This window comes from Cynocephalus volans, chromosome 6 (assembly GCF_027409185.1).
Source record: "Cynocephalus volans isolate mCynVol1 chromosome 6, mCynVol1.pri, whole genome shotgun sequence".
Lineage (NCBI taxonomy): Eukaryota > Metazoa > Chordata > Mammalia > Dermoptera > Cynocephalidae > Cynocephalus > Cynocephalus volans.
Window position 1 is genome coordinate 112,768,564 of NC_084465.1, and position 15,361 is coordinate 112,783,924.

General features: G+C 47.7%; 1 protein-coding gene across 1 annotated transcript in view; it reads right to left on the minus strand.

The window, feature by feature from the left end:
- Positions 1-3,443: 3,443 nt before the first annotated feature.
- The window catches only part of ITGAM (integrin subunit alpha M), a 44,638-nt gene continuing 32,720 nt past the window's right edge, over positions 3,444-15,361 (minus strand). Inside the window, exons 15-30 of the mRNA XM_063101105.1 lie at positions 11,430-11,560; positions 11,180-11,340; positions 9,295-9,449; positions 9,067-9,198; positions 8,828-8,901; positions 8,475-8,616; positions 8,256-8,378; positions 7,572-7,651; positions 6,650-6,733; positions 6,270-6,345; positions 5,641-5,748; positions 5,360-5,443; positions 5,098-5,211; positions 4,910-5,011; positions 4,556-4,666; positions 3,444-4,118 (exon numbers count right to left, since the gene is read on the minus strand). Of these exons, the coding sequence (XP_062957175.1) occupies positions 4,047-4,118; positions 4,556-4,666; positions 4,910-5,011; positions 5,098-5,211; positions 5,360-5,443; positions 5,641-5,748; positions 6,270-6,345; positions 6,650-6,733; positions 7,572-7,651; positions 8,256-8,378; positions 8,475-8,616; positions 8,828-8,901; positions 9,067-9,198; positions 9,295-9,449; positions 11,180-11,340; positions 11,430-11,560 (1,749 nt within the window). The 3' untranslated portion in view covers positions 3,444-4,046. The remainder of the gene's footprint in view (positions 4,119-4,555; positions 4,667-4,909; positions 5,012-5,097; positions 5,212-5,359; positions 5,444-5,640; positions 5,749-6,269; positions 6,346-6,649; positions 6,734-7,571; positions 7,652-8,255; positions 8,379-8,474; positions 8,617-8,827; positions 8,902-9,066; positions 9,199-9,294; positions 9,450-11,179; positions 11,341-11,429; positions 11,561-15,361) is intronic.

Genomic DNA, 15,361 nt, shown 5'->3' on the forward strand with positions numbered 1-15,361 from the left:
AGGAAATCCACATGCTCAGGACACACATCTCTGGGGAATCTCTCCAAAGAGGGGAGGGAAAATGCCTTTCTAGCATCTTTCTCATGCGACTACAGGGGTGATGGGTCACAGTTAATTTCTCTGCTAGGTCATTCTGCCACCAGATGGGAAGGGATGAAGGGGTAGGACCCGCCCTATGGTGCTCTCATAGGTGGAGGTTAAATCCTTGGAGACCAAATCAAGTAGGCCCATCAGAAAGGTCCCACACATGGAGAAAACATAACTTCAGCCAGTGACCATTGCCAGGGACAGAGGGGAACGCTCCCAGCCCCTCCATCTGGAGCTCTGGCCATAGCATGAGGAGTGATGAGAAGGAGGGGACTGAAGTGATAGGAGTTGGGGTAGCAGCACCATAAAGAGGCTTCAGGCTTTCCCACAAGTTCAGTTTCTTGGGCCAAGCAGGAAAACAGAATCTTTGGGAGGGCAGTGATTTTAGTTACAATACAGGGGCAGCTGGTGCATCAGAGGCTCAGAAGAACAGTGTCTTCAACACGGTTGGGCTAATGTGGTGGTCCTACAGGGTCAAGACCCAGGCTCCTTCTGTCTCCCTCTGGCATCGTGTGTGTTGCCCCACGACATTCATGCTCCAGCCAGTGGAAAGACGGTAAAGAGAAAGGCAGCACTCCTTCTGTCAAAGGACCTGACTTCGATGTCACTCACTCACATCTACTCACATCCCATTAGCCAGACGCTGACCTCGTGGCCACCCCAGCTGCAAAAGAGATGGGAGAACACGCTCTCTAACTGGGGAGCTATATTAGCTATCCACTGCGGCACAACAGACCACTCCAAACACAGAGGATTGAAATGTATCAGCAATGTATTATTTCTCCCAGTTCTGTGAGGTGACAATCAGGCAGTGCTTCTGTTGGACTTGCCTGTGGCTGCAGTCACTGGATGGCCTGGACTGGGCTGGAGGGTCTGGTGGCCTCACACATGCATCTGGGAGTTGTGAGGTCTGCTGGGGCCCTGGCTGTCTCCTCCACGTGGCCCTCATTCTTCAGTAGGCTGGATGCATCAGGGCGAGGGGGCCTCCAGGTTCCTCGTGGTGAGGGCAGAAGCTGCCAGGCTTCCTAAGGTCTAGACTCCGGAGCTCACTCAGCAACACTCCTACCACCTTCCATCAGTCAGAGCAAGCACAAGACCAGCCCAGATGCAAGGAGGTGCAGAAACAGGCTCCGCCTTGACAGGAGGAGCAGCAACGTCACACTGCACAGGAGCAGGGCCAGGGAGGTGCAATGCCCCTGGTGTCACAATTCTAACAATCTACAATGGTGGCCCAGGTAAGATTCTATGACTAAATAGGAAAAGGAGGATGGATACTGAAGAGGCTTATTTATTTTGAAGCTAGAGACCCAAAACATAAAAACAAGGGCAAGCTTTCCTGGGTTTGGCTGCTATCACTAGAGATTTATGGCTCAGATTATTAGTAACTTTGTGTCACGCTAGGGTGATTTGTCACTTAAACTAATTTACTTTTCTAAACCATCATGAAGCTCCTATCTGGCTGAATTCAACACAAGTTTCTAATTCAACTCCAAGCCGCAGGACCTTAACTGCCCGAACAAGGACAGATGACCACAGGTACAGAGGCTCTCTCCCTTTCTGAGTCAATTAAGGATTTCTGGAGATATGGAGGACTCTCATCATTTAACCTAAGAAAATAGAACATTTCTTAATAGATTTTATGTTTAAGTCAGGAGAGGAAATTGTGTAGAACCGTCTAAGGTAACCACGTATGTGGCACCCCTAAGATACAAAGGGCCACTGTCTCATTAGTCACCTTTTCATGACATCTTACTGCACTTTGAATAAAACTGAAGCTCCTCAGTCTGGCCTACAAAGTATATATGCCCAAGCTCCTGCCCTCTCACCTAGCCTCAGCTCTGCCACCCTGTGTCGGAAAACTTCTGTCCCTGCTTGAGTCAGGTGTCGCCTCCCTTGGGGACCCTTTCTTCACCTCCCCAAGTAGTAAGCCTTCCCTCTTCTTATCACATCTGGAATAGGTATCCATCTAAGTCATGATTTTCTCGTATTTCAATGGACATCATGAAATTGCCATTTTTGTCAAAAAAAAAAACAAGTCAGCGATTTCATATGACCTAATATCCTAACAGCTAAATAACAGCCACCCTCTCCCCACCCTCTCCTCTCATGCCTGTTGCAGGGCCACTCCTCTGAGGCTGTCAGGACAGGAGAAGAGAAACGCTTGGATTAAATCCTGGCTCCATTTCCTTCTCATCTGCATGACCTCAGGCAATTATAATGATCTATCTAAGCCTCAGGTTCCTCAGAAGTGAAATTCAGAGCATAAGAAATAGCAAATGGCAGCCGCCTAGCAGGACTAGTGCAAGAATTAGAAAGGTTGCCTGTTAAGGCCTGAGTAGTGGTTACCGCGTTCGCAGAGGTATGGGAGACGGGCTCCAGGGCTCCTCCCTGGAGGAGGGCGGGCTGCCTGGAAATCATGACCCAGATATACCCCTGGCAGCCAGTGCTGATGGTGCCCCTTGGGGCTGTTCTCACTGCAGACTTCCTGTTGACAGCACCTGTATCTCTTCTTTTGGCTACCAGAGCCTGCTCTGCCCACATTCAGGGCAAGCCAGAAGTGCCAGAGAATTAACACCCTTCCCACCAAGAGCAGCCCTCAGCCAGTAACTGCGGAACTGGCGTGTACATGCTCCAGCTCCTTGCCCTGGGTGGGATAACGCAGAGGTGCACGTGCCATCTAGCCTCCTTGAACTACCCGAGGGGGTTAAGCTCCAAGGGTTACTGACACTTTCCCTTCCCCAGCTCACTCCCCAAATCTATTGGTGTTTCCTGGGGCCACCTCTTAAATAAACTTCTTTCACTCAAATTCTTGTCTTAGATTTGCTTCAGGGGAAACCCAAACCCAAACTTCAAGGAATATATCCTATAGATTATCCTTACACATGTGCAAAAATGACATATATTTAATTTATTAATTCAGCAAAACAGTGAGAAGTTGGAAATAATATATGAAAAGGAGACTGATTTTACATTATGATACATTCACCCAATGGAATATTATGCAGCTATAAAAGTAATTCATGTCAATATGAAAAGTCTGAGCTATATTAATGAAAAAAGCAAGATACAGAACGGTATGAAGTATGCTATCATTTGTGTAAAAAGTGTGTGTGTGTGTGTGTGTGTGTGTGTGTGTGTGTGTGTGTGTGTTTGCACATGCCTAGGATCTTTCTGAAAGAGACCCCAAAATGCATTACCTTGACTGCCTGGAGAAGGGGACTTGAGTGGCTGGGAAGGGAGACTTTTCACTATACACCCTTGAACACCTTGTGGTTTTTTTAGTATAGGCAGGTTCATCAATTCAATAAATAAAAGCAACATTAAAATAACAAATGAATAGATAAAGGGAGATTTATCATTCCTGACTGGACATCTTTATTGGGCCCACCACTCTGGTGTGGAACAGAGTGGTGACACACCACTCTGGTGTGTCACCCATGGACAGGCTCCTTTTGGGTGACAAGCCCTGGCTCCACCCACGGCCTCTCGGTGTGGTCTCGGTCCTGGCTGTGTGGGCTCCTGCAGGTCTGCCTGCTGCAGACAAAGAGAAGTCTCGCTTCCTTCAGCGGGGAGTGGGTCTGTTGCGTTTCCCTTTATGCCAGCCCACATGAACGAGCTGCCCACAGAGCCGTCATCACCCTTCCCGGAGGCAGGCCCGACAGCATCTTCAGCCACACACAAGGAAGCCCAAGCAGTTCCCTTCTGCCCAAGAAGCTGCACCGAAGGCACTGGCCCACACACAAGAGACACCTGAGTGTCACACACGCAACTCACACACACACACACGCACACACGCTTGCACACACACGCATGGAAACCCAGGCGGGTCTTTCCTGAGTGAGACGTCACCGCCCCAGTCTCCTAATGGACATGTCAGTCCAGCAGCCTGGGGCTCTGCATGCTGGTCTGACCGACATCCCACTTGTTGCGGGAGAGGCCACCCAGCAGGAAAGGAGCCATCACTGGGGTGGGGCCGCCTGGGCACCAGCTTCGCTCATCATGTCCTTGTACTGCCGTTTGAAGAAGCCGAGCTGCCGGGCAGAGACAGAGGCATGAGGGCCTCAGAAGACGGGAGCAGGCGAGGGTCATGCAGACCAGGAGGGGAGGCAGAAGGAGCAAGAAGGGCAAAGAATACAGTGGCAGACTGCAGAAGGGACCCAGGAGAAGCGGGACAGTGCGGGAAACCGCATCTATGTTGGGGCCAGGAAAGAAACAACATAACAAGGAGAAGGAGAAATACTCCATATATAGTGGTCGTTCTGTACCAAGGGCCATTCTGCGGGTTCTCCATATATTAACCCAGTTAGTCTTGCTTTACAGCTGAAGAAACTGAGGCAGAGAGGCCCTGTGACTTGCCCGAGGTCACACAGCTGGCAGCAGTACTAGGGGGTCAAGCCCAGTAACGGAGTTGCTGAGTGAGAAGCAGTGGCAGGGGAAGGGTGACGGGAAGGGGTCCACCAGGCAGTACCTTGTACAGCCCAGCAGTGATGAGGGCCAGGAGCACCAGCCCCCCAACGGAGCTGCCCACTATGAGTGGCAGGGGGTTGTGAACTTCATACAGCTCCACTTTGGTCTCTGTCTGGGGGAAGAAGAGGAGAAAGGAGGTGCACCGAGGAGATGGACCCCGGATTTCTGAAGGTTTCCCCAGGCAGACCTTGTGCCCAGTGACTAACCCTTCCCTCTGACCCCAACACCCAGCCCTCCCCCAACTCCCCACCTCCCTCCTGCTCCCTCTCTTTCCTCTCCACCCCCCACTCCAGAGATCTCCAGAAGCCCAGCACCCCCATCCCTCTAATATTCCCCCTGTGCCCAAGACAGATACCTGGGTCTTCACAAATGCCTCCTGCCCTGGAAGCAGAGCAAATATGGAACCATTAAACAGGATCTCCGCTGTGCTCACAACCAGGAGGTGGTCATGTGAAGTCTGTGGAAGAGAGCAGTGTGGGAGCTTGACCTAGGGACCCCGAAGTGCCACATCTGTGCCCAGAGAAGCCTCGGGACCCCATGTACCTTGATATACCAGTCAAACGACAGGTTGCCCTTGAGGGTGACATTGAATTCTTCCCGGATGCTGAAGGAAGGGATGTCACACTGGATCCTCTGGCAGACAGCGATGGAGCAGTTCTGGGGAAGGGAGTAGAAGACAGAGGTGACTAAGGGAGCTGGACAAAGAGAACATCCCCACGTGCTCAGAGAGGCCGTACTGGGCTCCAACAAGGGCTCTGCGCGGGGTCCATGTGTGCCCCGAGGCTGGGGTTAGGCTTCTTCTCACCAGCATTGGGGACTTTTTAAGCTCCACCAGGAAATCAGAGTGAGAGGGGGATCTCTCCTCGGTGTGGCACATACTCGAGAGGTTCTGAGGAAAGAGAGACGCTGTGAGAAGAAAGGCCAAGGAGGGCTCCTGCATCCATGCTCGAGTAGGGTGAGATGGCCTGGGTCCAGGAGAGGGTCAGAAGTGGCTTCAAAATCTAACAGAGGAAACAGAGATTCTAGGAAGGACGGGGGCTGTGGAGGGAGGAGTTGGGCCCACTTCTCAGGCCCAGCCGGACTAACCTGGGAGAAGGTGACCCGGGGGCGGTCCCACACCATCTTCTGGTTCAGCTGCACAGGGACCCAGAAGACCACGCTGATGGGGAGGCTCCTCCACCCCAGGTTGCTGAACTACACCAGGGAGGGGTGGGGGGTCAGGGCTCTGGCCTTCATGCTCCCACCAGCTCCTGGAACCAGCCTCCCCGTTCCCTACAGCCCAGACCCCTGAATAAAGCCCCACAGGCCCGAGTTCTTGCTCTTTCTGGGAGGCAGTAGAGGGTGGCCTTAAACATATCTGAGAGCCAGACAGGCTGGTTCAAGTCTTGGCTCTTCCATTGTTAGTTACGAGACCTTGGACATGTTTGGTTAGCCTCTCTGAGCCCCCGTTTCTTCATCTGTAAACTGGGGGTCACAAGAGTGCCTCATAGAGTTGTCAAGAAGGTAAAATAAGTTAATGACGTGTGTGTGTGTGCCCACGTGCGCGTGCATACATGCGTGTGTGCTTATGTGTGTACTTAGGGAGAGCAATATCAGACCTTGCTGGTCACACAGCAGGCACCTTACACGTGTTTCCCATGATTGTTCTGCCTCCTCTTCACATCGATCTCCCTCCCCAGCTCCTTCTCAGGACCCCGATGTCCCCAGATCCCCACCTGATACTGATGCTGCATAACCCGGCTGGTCTTCTCTGAAGCCGTGAAGTTGAGAAATTTGGTAGAGAGCTCATGGCTGAGGAAGAAAGAAGAGGGGCCAGGACATAAGGGGTGTCTTGGGAGGGGTCTCGGGCTCAGTATATAGAGAGTGAACAGGCACATGAGTAATGCAGCCCTGAGGGCAGGGGGTGGCCTGCAGGAGCGACGTGTGTCAGACACAGTGTGTGCCGGTTTGGGCCATTCACACACACACACACACACACACACACGCAGGCACACAGGTGCACACGCAAACTCCAGCACAGACTCGCCCACAGATACACAAGTGACCATATCCAACCCCACAGTGAAGGCTCAGCCAATGTCCTGCCAGCCAGCACCTGGTGACCACCATGTAGACAGCATATTTCACAGGCAGCTCCAGCTGGAATTCACTTCTGTTGGTCCTGGGCATGTCGTTCTCACTAAAGGGAAAGAGAGCGCTCTAGACAGCTCCTGAGAACTAAAAATCAGCCTTTCCTTCTCCCTCTCCCTTCCCCGCCACCTCCAAGCAATCACCAAATCCTGTTATTCTGCATCCTGAACACCACTGTTCTCTAGCCCCCGGCCCCTACCCAGCCCAGGCCCATTCTACTCCCTGGACGTCTGCAGCAACCTTCTCCTAACTAGTCCCCTGAATTCAAAACTGCTCCCATCTCTCCTGGAGAGTGATCTTTCCAACATGCAATTATGATCATGTCACTCCCATAGGTTAAACTGCAAATTCCCTAATGCCACCCATCAGTCATTTTGTGACAGGGCCCATATCTAACCACTACCGACTTCTCAAATGTTACATATGTGCTTTGGCCATTCTTAAACACACCCTGGTCTTCCCAATCTCCAGGCTTTGCCTGGTCCCTGCATCCTTCTTCCTGTCTTCATGACCTCCCTCAGTTCATGCCTTTGCTTGGCTAACTCACAGCTTGAATATATTTCCTTCAGGAATCTTCTCTGAATACCAGGCTCCCAAGAAAATTGGACACCACCCCCCCATGTAATCGTTCATTTTACACTGTATTGTAAGGACCAGTTTTCTTAACTGTCTTTGCCACTAAACTATAAATTCTTTAAGGGCAGGAACTACAGCTGTTGTGTCCATCACTGTCCCACCAACACTCGGCACAATGCCCAGCACATCGTGGGTGCTCAGTCAGTGTTTGTTGAATGAACAAACGAGGTGACAGGACAGAGAGTGGGGAGGGGGCAAGGGGTGGGGGCCTCAAAGGGGAGGATGCTTGTGGAAGGTCAGGCACAGAGCACCTGGTCACATTGGCCTTGAGGAGCAGTTTGTTTCCAAGGGTAGCATTAGAGTCCACATCAAATGTGACATTAAAGGTGACCTGGAGTTGAAGAAAGGAGAAACGGTGATGAGAATAGGAGAAAAGAAACAACCCAAATGTCCATCAACTGATAAATGGATAAATAAAATGTGGTCCATTCACACAACAGAGTATTTATTCAGCAATAAAAAGAAATGCAATACTGAAGCATGCCACATGAATGATCCTTAAAAGCATGATGCTAAGTGAAAGACGCCAGTCACAAGGAGCCACATACTGTATGATTCCATTTCTATAAAATATCCGGAACAGGTGAGTCTGAGAGACAAAGTGGACTAGTGGTTGCCTAGGGCTGGGAGAGATGGGAGGATATAGGCCAATGGCTAAGGGGGCGAGGGTCTCTTTTGGGGGCAATGAAGAGGCACTAAAATTGATCATGAAGGATGTATGACTCTGTGAATGTACTAGAAGCCATTGCATTGTACACTTTAAATGGGTGAATTGTATGGTATGTGATTCTCTCTTAATAAAGCTGTTTTATAAAAAAAGAATGTCTACCCAAAAAAAAGAATAAGGAGGGAGAGAGTGCAGGTGGAGGAGGAGAAGAGGAGAACTGCAGAAGAAGATGGAGGAGGAAAGGCGAGGAGGCAGCAGCCGCTATGACCTCTGAGTTGCCTGGGAAGATGGGGTGGTTTATGCTGCAGCTGCTGCTCTTCAAGACCCCAGGCCCTTTGGGGGAGGAGCCGGACTCACAGACCAGGCGCCAGGATCGCTGTGAGAGCTGGTTCTGGAAGGCAAGCGAGGCAGAGGTGGCAACGTCAACCACCAGCCATGGGGCGGGGGACAGCAAAGGTCAAATGAAGCCTGAGAAGGATTTGGCTACCTGGACCCCTGCCACCTTCCGAAAGGACAAGCCGGACGGGTAGAACAAGGCGACCTGTGTCCTGTAGGAGTCCTCGCCCTCGTTTCTCACAGTCAGCGTCACGTTGAGATCCCGGGGACCACCCACCACTAGAGTGTCCAGGCTGTGGGAGGAGCAAAACAGCTGTGAGGTACCGAGGGCTTCCCTGTGGCAAGTCTGCTCTGGCGGAAAGGAGATGCGGACACTTGGGGAGAGATGACAGTAGACGGGGCCTCCGAAGGCGTGGCTCTGTGCCAGGCTCCCTTGGGGCCAGCAGAACAGAGCACCAGGTCATGACACATGTTTGGAGGAGACAATGAGGAAAAGAAACTCACCTCATGAAACTGAAGGTGATGCTGAGGTCGTCATGGCAGACGCTATCGTTGCCACAATTCTTCTCAAAGGGAAACTAAAAAAAAAATAGAGCACGATAAAGTGAAAGGGAAGAAAATAATGAAAGGTTGCAAAATGAAACAATAAAATAAAATTACGGGAAATAAAATAAAATGAGCTTCAACAATTCTGGCCTCTGGTCTCTTCCACGCCCCTGCAGGACCCCAACTCCAGAACTCACCAAGGCTATGAAGAGTCTCTGAGCGTCCACAGACAGCACTGGCCGGAGGTTCCCGAAAGAGGACAAGGGCTTCCCCACCAGAGAGAAGTTGAGGCGCAGGGTGATGGGGCTCACCGAGTCCTCTACACAATCCTGAGACATAGTGGGGATTGAGGGATCTGCCTTCTCAGCTTCCCAGGCCCACCCCATTCTTGGAGGACCCAGGGGTCTGGCCACTCGCCTGCTCACCGGTAATTGTAGCTTCAGGGTCTCACATTCCTGTGTCAGGCCCAACACCCTTGTCTGTCTGCATATGCTGTTCTTTGTCTTGTCAAAGATGGCACGGGCATGTGGGCGGCCAGAGTCCAGAGCCAGGTCGTAATTGACAGTGCTCTGGATCTCTCCTGCAGGGACAGGGTGGCATGTGGTGAGGAGCCCAGGCTTTGGAGTCAGACAGACAGGAGTTTGAGGCCCAGCTCCCCTGCTCTCCAGCTGTATAAGTGAGCATGTTATCTAGCCTCTGAGTCACAATTCCTTATTTTTAAAGTGAGGATAATAATTATACCTTCCCAATGGTGAAAATGAAATGAAATAATGCCCGTGGAGCATTTAGCACAGTGCCTACTACATAGTAAATGCTCAATAAATGTTAGCTACTCTGTTACATACTAGAAAATACTTGTATTTTTCTGGCTGCTTTTAAATTTTTTTGTCTTTGTCTTTGGTCTTCAGTAGTTTGACTATAATGCATGTTGTAATGGTTTCCTTTATATTTATCCTGCTTTGATTTTGTAAAGAATCTTAATGTCTTTCATCGGTTTTGGAAAATTCTTAACCACTATTTCTTTAACTATTGCTTCTCTCTTATTCTCTCTCTCTCTCTCTCCCCCTCCATCCTTCCCTCCTTCTGGAATTCCAATTACTTGTTTGTTAGATCTTTCACCATATCCCATATGTCTCATGATTTTTTTCTGTATTTTTCATCCTTTTTTCTGTTTGTGTGTTAATCTGGATACTTTCAATTGACTTATCTTCTAGTTTACTAATTCTGTGTTCTGCCTCTAACCTGCTCTTATTTCTGAATTGCCTGTGGGTGTATTTCTACTGTCTGTTGTTTCTCTTGGTTGCTGGTCAGTTATCTTGATAGAAAGACCAAGTTGTTTACCAAGGCCCCTCTCACATCTGTCTCTCCAGCACTGGGATGCTGCTGAATTCTCGGCTCAGCTCTTCAGCTTTTCTGTTGCTGTTTTCTACTAGGTTCCTTGGAGTATTGACCTGGGCATCCATGGCTTAGCAGTCAGCCAGGGACTTGAGAGAAATTTTTATGTAGATTTTGACGTAACTTCTCTGCAATTCTCTTCTCTCCAAGTCTTTGCTCTTAATTTCTAGTCATGCTAGCTGCCCCAAGCCCTGACTGCTATTTCCTCAGCACAGTAAGATTGCTGCTTTTCTAGCAGCAATATAACTTCATCTCCTCCTCCTGTTTCTTTCTAGTACTGCCATTACTATTCCCCCACCTCAGGCACAATCTACTCTTTGAGAATAGGGACAAGGGAGAAGGCCAGGCTACTGGTGATAAAAATGTGTATCTGAATGTTTTGTGAATTTGATCTTAGCTTTATCAACTTAACCTCCCCAAATGAGTTCTCTTTCAGTTTAAAAAAAAAAAAGGGCTGGCCCCGTGGCGCACTCGGGAGAGTGCAGTGCTTGGGAGCGCACTGGCGCTCCCGCCGCGGGTTCGGATCCTATATAGGAATGGCTGGTGCGCTCACTGGCTAAGCGCGGTGCAGGCGACACCAAGCCAAGGGTTGCAATCCCCTTACCGGTCACAAAAAGACAAAAAAATTAAAATAAAATAAATAAAAAACCTGATTTGCTCACGGGTATGAGGCCCTTGGTTCTCTGGAGAACTGAGAGAGTAAGGGAGTACCATATGCTCACGTCTTTGGTGGGTTTTGCTGGGCTCCCCCACCCAGCGTGTGAATAGACTGCTCACTCTGGCCAAGCTTGGAGAAGACTGTCAGAGCCAGGGAGAACTTTGCTCCGGGCTGCAGGGGAATGGGAAGACTGGGCTGAGCCACCCGTCAATGTCCCCAGTCATGTAAACTCCTGAGACTTACCCACCCAGCCTTACCTCTCAGCCTATCCCGTGTGTTCTTGCGGACTTGGAGGCAGACTCTGACCTCCCCAGCGAACTGGTTTTTTGTTGCCTGTTCACGACAATCAAATACATTCCTTGCCACTTCCTTGGGTGTGAACTCCATAGTCACCACAACTCTCAGCACCGGCTGGGACCTGCAGGGACACCAGAGGACCATCAGGGATCTTCAGACAGCAACGAAATTCTTTCAAGGGAGAACACCTGGCTCCAATGGAATCCTCACCTGAGCAGCAGCATTTGCCCCTGGGCCCCTACAGCTAGGTCCACCAGTCCGTCCATTGTGAGGTCTTGGCCCCCGCTCAGTGACTGACCAAAATACTGGAGCCTGGGGGAGAGCTGGGAGCCTGCAATCCTCTGGGGATAGAAAAGTGACAGGGAGTAGGAGATAATAGGGAAGTTACCCAAGTAACTTATCAAGGAACTATAGGACCACAACCTCAAGATGATACCGAAATTTCCACTAATTACCTGGGTTTTACAGAGACAACAGTTTTACAAGAAAAGTAAAAGTATATTACTTGGCTCCGTTAAATTTCACTTACAAGGTCAGAATAATGCAAGGAGAATATTGACCTAACCAAAGTTACCGTGTAAATATGAGGAGAGAATGGAGGCCGGAAGGGACATTAACGTGCAGCGAGAGAGAAACTGAAAGAGAGCTCGATCCTTTCCTCCCATAGTGGAAAGTCAATACTAAAACAAAAATCAAAAAGTAGCAAAATAATCATGTTATTTGGACATATGGAGAATAATTAAGAGCTGAAAATTGGGTTTTCTCAAGAGAAGAGGAAATGAAGCAGAAATCGCAGTAAGTGTGAAAATTGTTTTTTCATAATGAGCCTTTTATAACTATTCCGACTCTTTAAACTACAGCCAAGAGTAACACTGAAAAAATAACAGCCAAATAATAAATTTAAAAGAAATGTTAAAAATGATTTCATCATATACTTACTGCCAGTGGACTGTACACACAAAAATGGTTAAGATGATGATAAATTTTATGTCATGTGTATTTTACCACACTTTTTTTTAAAAGTGCTTATGTCAACTGAAAGAAGGATGAGGAAGGATGAGATGCAAAAAATGTTCTAAATCTAGATAGTGTTTACTTAGGTTTACTAATATGTAAAAATTCACCACTTAAGATTTGTGTGTTTACTGCATATATTATCCTTAAATTTTTTTTAAGAAAAATGTATACCATTCCTTTGGGAGGAAATTTCATTTTGAAATCATGTATAATGTGGTCATTTGGAGATCCACAGCATGTTGCTTGTCCAAACACTGACCACCCTCACCCCCAATCATAGGAAAAAAACAAATAAAAAATGCAAGCAGCAGGACAATAGGACAGCACAATCCTTTCTGTATTTGTTTTTAATCTCAAAGTCTGTGTGTGTGTGTGCACGTGTGCATGCACACGTACGTGCACATGAACGCACACCTGTGGGCATATAAAGTATTCTCCCTTCAGCCTTGGTTTCCTCTGAAGGGTGGGTTTTGGTGGGGGGGAAAGGAACTAGGGCTTTTACTCTTCACTTTAGACTTATAAATTTGTATAACAAGCATATCAACCTTTTGTAATATAAATAAAATAAAAATCAAAGTTTTCAAATCCCATTTACACAGAGAAACAACAGGCACCAATGAAAAGAAGCATAGTTATAATACATATACCATTTGAGAAAGAGGATCCCCTCACACATAGAAGTTGTTAAGGCAGTGGTTCTCAGCCCTGGCTGCACCTAAAGCGCTTATAAAATACTTATATACTAGGGTCTACATACTGTATTATTCCATTTATATGATATTATGAAATGAGTAAAACTAATCTATGGTGGGAAATAATGAGAACAGTGGTTGCCCCTAAGATGGAGGTGGAGGCAGACATTGTCTGAGAAGGGCAAGAGAAAACTTTCTGCATTGGCGATGATATTCTGTATCTTGATAGGAGGGTGGGTTACACGGGTGCAGATTGAGCATCCCAAATTTGAAATATGAAATATGAAGTGCTCCAAAATTTGAAACTTTTTGAGCACTGACATGATGCTGAAAGAAAATGCTCATTGGAGAGTTTTGCATTTGGAATTTCCAGATTTAAGATGTTCAATAGGTAAGCATAATGCAAATATTACAAAATCTGAAAAAATCCAAAATCTGACACACTACTGGTCCCAAGCACTTCAAATAAGGGATACTCAACCGCTGTGTGCATCTGTCAAAACTCATTGAATAGTTAAAGATTTGTGCATTTACTGTCTGTAAAGTTTATCTTTAAGATAACTTTAAACAAATATTTAATTCTAATAATATATATGCTGAAGTATTTAGGGGTGATGAAGTGGATTGATGCTGCAACTTACTTTGAAATGCACTAAAACATCAGATGGGGAGTGACATCAAAAAGACAGTGGAATAGGAGTTCTCCAACTTCACAATCCCCTACAGAGATCCAACTAGCAACTATGCACAAGCAAGAATACCATCGTGAATATCCCAGAATTCAGGACTGAGACTGAGACACCCTCTTGTACCAGGAACCGAGGAAATCTGTGATTTAAAGGTAAGAGAAATGGTTCTCTTTGGCTGCACTGCCACTCCCTCAAGTCATCACAGCACCACACATGGAGAATTCCCCTAGGCCCATGGTTTCTACAGTGAAAAAAAGTGAGCTGGAGGCATCTATCCAGCTTCTCCACCTTTCTAGGACCCTTCACAAGAGGATCATTCCTGTCTCATCCCACAGGAAATATTGGGAATACCGGCAGGGCTAGACCACATGGGGTCAGTTAGAAACAAGAAATGTGGGTAGGGCTCACAGTGACCAGTACCTGGATCTCTGCATTCTGGCCAATGGAGGGGCCACACCAGAGAAACTAGCCAACAGCATCACAGTACAGGAAACAGGGTCCACAGGTCTTCCAGGCTCAAATACCTAGCCAGCTTCTCCATACAGCCCAGGTGCTCTCATTAAGTCTTCCCCAGGTCAAGAGGCAACTGCAGTTTACCTACTACCTGAAGAAGGAGTATCTGGACCCACCCAACCCTAATAGCAGAAAGGTGATCCAACTGAGCCCTGGTGCTCTTGCTAAGTCTTCCCCAAGCCAGGAGGCAATGCAAGTTCATCAATTACCCTTTGAAGAAGCATCTGGTTGCACCCCATCCCAGCTGCTGAGCAGCAACTCCACCAAACGTCAGTGCTCTCCTTAAGCCTACCATAGGCCAGCAGGCAAGCCCAAGTCCACACATACCTGTGGAGCATAACCTCTGGCCCTGCCCACCCTGTGTGGCTAAGCAGCAACCCCAGAGACCTCATCCAGTTTTGGAGCTCAACACAGTTCCAAACAACAATATTGCCCAGCCAGGGAAGACAACCTGAAACCCTGCCCAATCAGAGATAATCACAGAGTCCAGGCAACAGCCCCACCTAATGGCAGAGTCCAGCCAATGGTCTCACTGGACCACAGAGCACAGCCAGCAGTACCATTCGACCTCAGAGCACAGGAAGAAACCTAGCCAAACTAGAGAAACTGAAATCAAGGTCTGCCTGTCTGGGGTTTCTACCAGCTGGCCAATCCTGAAGCCCAGACTAAACTAAATACTAAACATCTATCACCACAAAAGAATATATGCAAAGGGCAGAAAAGGTGACATCTCCTCAAATGCACAGGCACCAACATAAGAACACAAGGATTATGAAAAATCAGGAAAATATTACACCACCCAAAGAAATTAATAAAGGTCCAGTAATGGACTCAAAAGAAATGGATATGTATGAAGTTACTGACAAAGAATTCAGAATAATCCTCTTAAAGAAGCTCATAAAACTACAAGAAAATATGGATCAAAATTAAATGAAATTTGGAAAACAATTCATGAACAAAATCAGAAGTTTGACAGAAAAACAGAAATAACTCTTTTTTTTTTTTGATGGCTATCCAGTACAGGGATCAAACCCTGGTGTTATCAGCACCTCAATACCATACTCTAACCAACTGAGCTAACCAGCCACCCCAGAAATAATAATAATTATATATATATGTATATATATATGTATGTATATATATTTTATCTCTAGAGATAAAGAATACAATAAATTGACAAATTCAATAGAAAACTTCAACAGCAGAGTTGATCAAGCAGAAAAAAGAATCA